General features: G+C 49.9%; 1 protein-coding gene across 1 annotated transcript; it reads left to right on the top strand.

Moving 5' to 3' along the window:
* The first annotated feature begins 2,001 nt into the window (after positions 1-2,001).
* OTOP3 (otopetrin 3) lies at positions 2,002-7,720 on the top strand. The gene is made up of 6 exons (XM_009279652.1): positions 2,002-2,392; positions 3,513-3,649; positions 4,395-4,453; positions 5,102-5,220; positions 5,879-6,810; positions 7,550-7,720. The coding sequence occupies exons 1-6, from the start codon at positions 2,002-2,004 to the stop codon at positions 7,718-7,720; spliced, it is 1,809 nt and encodes a 602-aa protein (XP_009277927.1).
* Positions 7,721-8,081: the final 361 nt, after the last annotated feature.

The raw sequence follows: 8,081 nt of genomic DNA, 5'->3' as shown, positions 1-8,081 counted from the left end.
CTGGATACTGGATAAAGGCACAAAGTAGCTTGAGAAAAAAAAAAAAATCTTAGGATCTACCTAAAAACAAGGGAGTAGGGAACTCAAGTGGATTTTATCCAAAGCAGTGTGGATAAGTGGCTAAGCACTCCCAGCACAAGGCTGTGCCAGGAGATTAGCTCTACACTCGCCTGAGCCATGGCACAAATTAGTCACCGCAGCTTGTGGTTTTACCAGTTGGCACATCCTGTGCCGAGGCCGCTGACATGGGGCAATCCAGCAGGTGCATAAAGGAGCTGATCCCCATTGGCTGCCCTTGGCAGAGCCGGGAGCTTCTCGCTGAGTAATTAAGGTAATGACAATAATAGACCCAAAGTAAACAAGGTGGAAAAAAAATTTAAAAAATCAATTGGCTGGGAGCAGAGGCCACATTCAGTGGGGAGCAGTGCTGACGGCTTCTGCCTGCACCTTGGTCCGTTGGAGACTCACATGCATCCTGGTGGCACTCCAATGAGTGGTTTTAAACATCGGCTGTAACGGAGGCTGCACCGGCAGCTGCTCCCACTCGGCAGGCAGCCGGAGGCTGCAGGGAGGTAAGGGCTGGGGCTGTGCTGCTCTCAGCAGCGCACAGCTACGGGGTCAAGGGATTGGGTCCACGGCAGCAACTGCTGTGTGCAGCCTTGTCTGGGCACTTGGGTACCTCCTGATGCAGCATGGATGCATTTCCATCTAATCCTTCCGATTTTATGGCCTCTGCCCTCCCTCCCCTGACCCCGAAGCAGAGGAGTTATGGCCCTAGGAGAGGGGAGGGCATTTGCTCCTGCGCTACTAAGTTAGGAGAGTTTTGGAGCCAAATGGGGAAGAGTTTAGGATCAATCTCCACTAACAGAAGTGCACTGAATCCCCAGAGACCACAGAGAGACAGAGCACCTCAGTGCACATGCAAAGTGGGAGGGAAGCACCGGAATTTCAACCCCTTCTCAGACAACTTCTCCCCCAAAGCCCCAAGACAGCTACATATAATTCTCCCCACCCTCAATCACATCTCAGGGGTCTGCTTTCACTCCAGCCACCCCCCACAGTGGCCAGAGTCACTCCCTGGAGTGAAAGCACCTTTCCATATACCGAATCTGTGGAGAGGCTGACCTTGCCTGATTGCTGTACATAAGCAAGGAGATTTCTCTCTCATGGGCAAGACAGTCCTACCAAGATTTTTCCAAAAGCTGGATAGAAAAGCTCCCAGGCTCTGGATATCTATCTGGGCCAATCCCTCAAACTCCTTTGTGTCAGTGTACTCAAGGCTCTGTGCTTTTTCCTCTGTGCTACAGGTAGAAAAAGAAAGAAAAGCGGGTATTAACTTTGTCCCAATTTCAGCCCGCCTGGGTGGGAGGTTGGAACTTTTCCCAGCAGTTTAGATCAAAACTTACAGACCCTCTTTTTATTCTCTCCAGCTCTGCCACAATCGGTGCAACCATACAAGGAGCACGGTGTAACTCTCACAGCCCAAAAACACAAGGAAGAGGTTGGACTCATCAAAGAAAATCACACAGCTCTGAATTTTAGAGCAGGTCTGAGCTTGCTCTGTATTTCCACCTATTCCTTACGGCAACAAAGGGAAAGGAGGAAACCTGAATCCAGGGCTGTACACACAGGAGGTGTGAAAGGTGAGGGTGTGAACTGCTTGGGCACCTCTCGTCCCAACAGCTCCAAGTACTGGTGGGGCAGGGCAGAGACATCAAATACCTATTTTAATGCAGGTGGCTCTGGACAGCTTTTGGCAGAAGGGCCTTTTCCCAGGGCCCTGCAATGACTCTGTTCACCAGGAAATTTTTAATGCCTAACCTGGGCTAGACACCATTCTCTTTTCCCCCTCATCCAGCTTCTGGAGAGGGAAGGGGAAGCTGCAAAGCAAGGAAGGGAGGTCACCACACAACCTCTCATCTCACCATGTCCCCTGCCATCTTTCTTACTTTAAACCTCCCCTTTGTTCAACACAGCAGGTGACCCCCAAGCAGATGAGCCATGTCGGACAACAAAGTCTCAAGGCAAAAGCCCTGCCATCACTGCAAGAGCAGGTCAGCCTCAGCCCCACCAGACACCTCCACGATCCACTATGAGAAGTTCTGGCTGTACCGTCACTGCTCTTCAGTGCAGCAGAGGGACAGGCAAGCTCAGAAAGCTGGGCAGCTCTTCTCAGGGCTGCTGGCCATGAACGTGGTGTTTCTGGGCAGCGCCTTCATCAGCAGCATGATTTTCAACCACGTGGCCATCACCCTGGCAGACGTCTGGATCCTGCTCTCCATCCTCAAGGTCTTGTGCCTCTGCTGGATCATCTACTACCTGCTGGGCACCAGTCGGCAGCCGCACGCAGTGCTCTACCGGGATTCCCACGCTGGGCCGATCTGGATTCGGGGTAAGTTCTGCTTTTATTTATCATCTCATGCCTTTCCCCTTCTTCCCAGTGCTTGATAGAAAAGATAAAGAAATTCTTCCACCACTACTAAAAGAGCCAGAAGCCACAGGAGATGTAGTTAAGGCACTGGGAATCTCCCAGTACCCTGCCAGCTTGTGGTGCAAGGCTGGGGGAAGACAGGGGCATAGTGGATGCCACAGAGAGGAACCAGAGCAGCCAGGGAAGTCCTGAACTTGGCTTTCCTTCAGCTTCCAGTCCAACCTCACTCTGTGGTCCCTTCACAAAGCACAACCCAGGCATCTCCCACCCGCAGCCCAGAAACTGAGCACGGTGGGAGAGACATAGGAAAGGTTTTAGGCACAGCCACTTTGCAAAGTGGGAGGAGAACCACCACGTTTACCCTCCAAGGGCGTCAGCGGCCCCATGCCACTCTCGTCCTTGTTTAACATCACAGCAGTCCTGTTACCAGGGGAAGATTCCTGGCCAGTGAGTCACATCCCAGTGACACCCAGGCTTTCCTGGGAGATTTACCATCAGTAGTTGCCCCACTTTGTGAAATGACACTTCTCCAAGCAGCCCTGCCTCTGGTCTGTTATGGAGTTTCTAATTGGCACATGGTCTTGTTAACTAAGCATGGAGAATTAAAGGGAAGAAAGCTGCAAGGTACCCGAGTACCTAAAGCTGCAGAGAGGTGTCAAAGACGAAAGGGAGAAACAATTAAAGGGTCCTAACTTCTGCAGACTGGTGCTGCCAAAAGCCTCAGCAGACCTGCGTTCATCTCAGGTTTTCTCCACAAGGCAGAAACCATCACCTGCCATTAGCTTACCTCTGTCACTCCAGATTGCACAGAAAAGGCTAAAAATCCTGTTCCCACCTTGTATCCAAGCACAAGAAAATACCTTGCGTTGTCTCAACACCTTAAACCAGCTGAAGCATGCAACCAGGTTCAGGAATCAGGATCCCCTCTGTCCCCTTCTCTCAAAATCATGAGACTTCCAAACAGGAAGGCCTCCAGATCCACTCAAACCCAAGCAGCACAAGGTCTCCAGTCCCCACCCAGGCTCAGATGCTCCACAGACATGTCTTTGTTTATTTACTGGTGCTTTTGCTCTTTGCCCAGGGTCAGTGCTGCTGTTCGGCAGTTTCAGCATCCTCCTGAACATGTTTCAGATCGGCTACAGCGTGATTCTCATCCAGTGCAAATCCATGGTGGAAATTGTGTTCCCCAGCATTGAAATCCTTTTTATTTGCACCCAGGTATTGCATTTTACCCTTCTGGAAGCTCACTTGTTCTCTCTGTCCCATTCCTGGGAGCCCAAGGGGTGGGGGGAAGTGGGTGCACGAGGCATTCTCATGAGCATTACTGGCATTAAAGTATCACCCACCATTTCAAATACCACCCACCCACACTCCTCATGTGCCAGAATGAGAGACAAAGTAGTAAGATTTAGAAAGAAATCACTCTAGCAATACCTGACATACCGTAGGATGCAGAGGAGTTTGTTCTGAAGCCTCGAAGTAGGGAGAGAGAAGAAATTTCAGATTTCCCTAGAGATGTCTTTGCACCAGTCTGAGCCTCAGTCTCTCTATTTGCTAAGGCATCCCCCCCCCACCAAAATCCTTTGCTCACAAAAGTATCTCACACCATTTGCAAACTTGCTACTCTGATACTAACCCTCTTCTTTCCAGACCCAAAGCCACATTTGAAAAGTAAACTAGCTCCCATCTCAGCAGCAAATACCCACATACATACAAGACAGAGAAAAGCAGATCTCTTAGATCTGCGTTAGGTGCAGGCACACGCATGCCCCAGTCACCTAAGGACACCAGCACATGCCTCAACACCGAGATGCAGGTACACACACGCCCCTGCACCGCTCGCACAGAGGCAGGTTTGCTCCCACTCAGACACGTGCCTTCTTGCCTGCCTTCCCTTTCCACCGCGTGTGTGGCAGGCTGCTAGCTTCACCCTGCTCACATCATTATTGTTATCGATTTGCAGGCTTTTTTTCTGTGGCGTCACTCTAAGGACTGCATTCAAGTCCAGCACAACTTCACCAGGTACAAAGAAGGGGAAAAAACTGCCCTCTACTCCTCTAAAGAAACTCTTCCTTCCTGTCTGCTTATGACCTCCCTTATTCCTGCTAGAACCGTCTTCATCCGATCTTACGCAGACTCTCTGTATTCTGCACTACACAAAAGCCAAGCTATGGCTTGACCAGACCCATCCTCCTTCCCTTGACCAGGGCTCACCAGCTCCCTTCGGTTTTCACTTGTGCCTTTGACTGCTGCAAAGCTTGTTGCTTCCTCCTAACCCCAAATACCTTCCCACGACATGGCTCAGGGACCAATTCACTGATTGGAGGATGAGGTGGGGTGGCCTCCCCATTCCTATCACCGGCAGATGTCTCAGCCTTCCCTCCCTCAACTGCACACAAACCTAGGCCGGTTTCACCAGCGAGCCTGGCATTGCCTGCCCTGGTCCTTTGCAAATGGCCAAACAGGAACATACTCAGCCATATTTGTGTGTGCAAAATCACACGCCAATGCCCCTACGCAGAAGAGGCACAAATGCGCTGTGTTTGCACACATCCGTGCATGGGTAAGCAAGAAGCAAAGGGCAGCACTCCGCAGCAGGTGGATACACAGTCAGGTCGTAAACAATCTCCACAGGCAACATACTGTAGAAGTGCCTTTCTCTTCTCCCAGGTGTGGGCTGATGCTGACCATAGCCACTAACCTCCTCCTCTGGCTCTTGGCCGTGACCAACGACACCATTCACATGGAGATTGAGTCTCAGCTGCGTGAGGTGGAGCAGCGATTTGCAGGCAAGGCTCCTTTTTCACATCCCTATGCGTTAGGCTGACATAAATGACTTCTAGGGAGACAACAGTTCTTGATCTCACCAATTCAGATATCACAACCAGTTCCCCCAAATGCTGTGACTTCCCTATTACTGGAGGTTGTCTCGAGAAGATGGGCTGCACAGGGAGGACATCTCCACATGGAGGGGGAGGACCTGATATGAAACCCTCGAACTGAGGGCTAGGAAAGGAAAAGCCCACCATAAATTAATATTTTTGCTCACATTTACCTGTCAACTGCAAGCAAAAGATTGCCAGACTAGAAGAGAGTCACATAATTGCTGTGCTTTACTTTTGGGGGGGGGGGAAGGGGGGAAACTAATATTCCAAGGGCAGAGATAGAGAAGGCTTCGCTGTGAAGGAAGGGGAGTCTCTCTCATCCAGCACCTATGGTGTTGGCCAGAAGGAGCACTATGTACTTGGGAAAGACATTTGCTAAACCCTGTTATTCTGAATCCTCACAGCCTTGAGGACCAAGTGGTAATCACTTAACTTCCTACTGATCGCTGTTTCTGAGATACATAGACAGATGTTGTGCCTGCACATAAGAAACTCCCAAAGATAGCCACGAAAGCCAGGCCATCTCCCTCTTAATTGTTGCCTTCCTCTTCTCATGTTCCAGGCAATGAGACTACCTCATGCACATGCCCAAACACAACCATCTGCAAAGTCTTCCAGAAGGGCTACATCCTGCTCTACCCCTTCAACACTGAGTACTGCCTCGTCTGCTGCTCCGTGCTGTACGTCATATGGAAGAACGTGGGGAGACGCATCAGCCACCACCATGTCTCTCACATCAAGCCCAAGTTCAAGCTCCAGGGGGTGGTCTTTGGGCCACTGCTGGGCACTACTGCCGTAATCATCGGGATCTGTGTCTTCATGATATACCAGATCCAGGCCACCGGCTCAGCCCCCAACCACCAGGTCTTTGTAATGTACTATTCCTACTACATTGTGCTCCTGCCCCTGATGAGTGTGGGCGCAGTGATTGGGACAATCATCCACGCCTTGGAAAAAAGGGAGCTGGACACGCTGAAGAACCCAACCCGCAGCCTGGATGTGATCCTGTTGATGGGGGCAGCCCTTGGCCAAATCGGCATGTCCTACTTCTCCATTGTTGCCATTGTGGCCACCGACCCCAGGGACCTGTTGAACAGTCTCATCCTGTCCTATTCTGTCCTCCTCATCTTTCAGAACATCACCCAAAACGTCTTCATCATTGATGGGCTTCACCGGCAGCCCTTTGTAGCAGCAACTGAGGCCAGACACACAGGCCATGCTGGGCGGCATGCAGTGGCTTCAGAGCTACCTCGTGAAGAGGAAGCCACAACAAGCAGCAAACAGGAACACACACAGCTCTCTCCTGGCAAAGAGGAAGAAATGAAGGAAGAGCAGAATCATGAAGCCTACGACCAGAGACGAGTGAGCATGCTGGAGCTGGGACAGGAGATCCGTAAAGTTTCACTGTCCTATCTCCACAGCTACTCCCACCTGAGTTGGAAGAGAAGAGCATTAAGAGAGATCTCGTTCTTCTTGGTTTTGTGCAACATCATAGTAAGTATTGCTCTCTCTGCTACATCACAGCTTGGCTGAGCCATGATGACCAGTGATAGGCATACTCTTCTTGTCTTTCTCTTGGGCTACTATTCCAGACAAGAAACCTTTGCCCACCAAGTTTCAACCTACCGGTGAGGCAAGTCAAGAGTGTTTTTTCTGTTAATACCCCACTCCCATAATTATAAGGTCTCTCTTTTAACCTAAAAGTCAAATATGGCTAGGTTTCCTGGGTGCAGGAAAGAGACAGCTAATAAATCCTTAAGTGCCAAAATTTTAGCCTCTGAAAAAACTTAAACTCATTAAGGCTGTTTCATGAGATAGGTGGAGAAACATAGGGCACCAGCAGTGAGTCTTTGTAAACATGAGTCTCCAGGATTGAAACTCACCCAATAAAGTACACTGCGCTCTGGGATCTTGAATCAACACAGATCTTCACTGCAGCCTTAATCCAGTGAAAACAAATTGGCCAAGGAACCAGTGAAATTCTGTAGAAAGATGAAGCTGGCTAGGGCAGAATGAGGCCATCATTAGGTTTCCAGGAATCCAACAGGATTTGACTTATAGCAAGGAGTCAGCAGCATAACTAGGGGATTTTCCTTCTCTTCCCTGGCAGGGAGACTCCTGATACTCTTGAAATATTCCTACAACGACTTGAGCCAGTGCTGAGATTAGAGTGCAGGCAGCAGACAGTTTGTCATCCTCTGACTCCTGCTCTTTTTTCCTTACACCTCTTTAGCTGTGGGTCATGCCCACATTTGGGGCTCACCCTGTCTTCGAGAATGGACTGGAAAAGTCATTTTACGGTTACTCCACCTGGTTTGCGATCGTGAACTTTGGCCTTCCACTGGGTGTGTTCTACCGAATGCACTCCGTCGGGGGACTCCTGGAGGTCTACATCACAGCCTGAACCAAGCTGACTCCCCACCCCAGAGGCTGGGGTGCAACAATGATGCTGAACAAAGATGCAGTAAGCAGCAGATATGCACATGGAAGCTTTTAAGCTTTTTCCCTCCAGCTTCTGCTTTGACTTCTCCTTGCACATCTCCGCCAGCTTCTGCTTTGACTTCTCCTTGCACAACATCTCCATGAGTTTCAGAAGAAAAAGGAAGTTGTTTTATATTATCATTTTTTGTCCATAGAGAATAGACTCAAAGCCCATAAACAGTCTTACTGCTCTAAGGAAGCATGCATGCTGGTACTTTCCAGTAGTCTGCCAGTGGATGCTGTATGGTAGCTCCTATGGAAATCTTCCAGATAAAAGACTGCAA

This window comes from Aptenodytes forsteri, unplaced genomic scaffold (genome assembly GCF_000699145.1).
Source record: "Aptenodytes forsteri isolate BGI_AS27 unplaced genomic scaffold, ASM69914v1 Scaffold563, whole genome shotgun sequence".
In the NCBI taxonomy this organism is placed as follows: Eukaryota; Metazoa; Chordata; class Aves; order Sphenisciformes; family Spheniscidae; genus Aptenodytes; species Aptenodytes forsteri.
The sequence above is the reverse complement of the archived record's forward strand: the minus strand, read 5'-3'. Positions and strand labels throughout refer to the sequence as shown.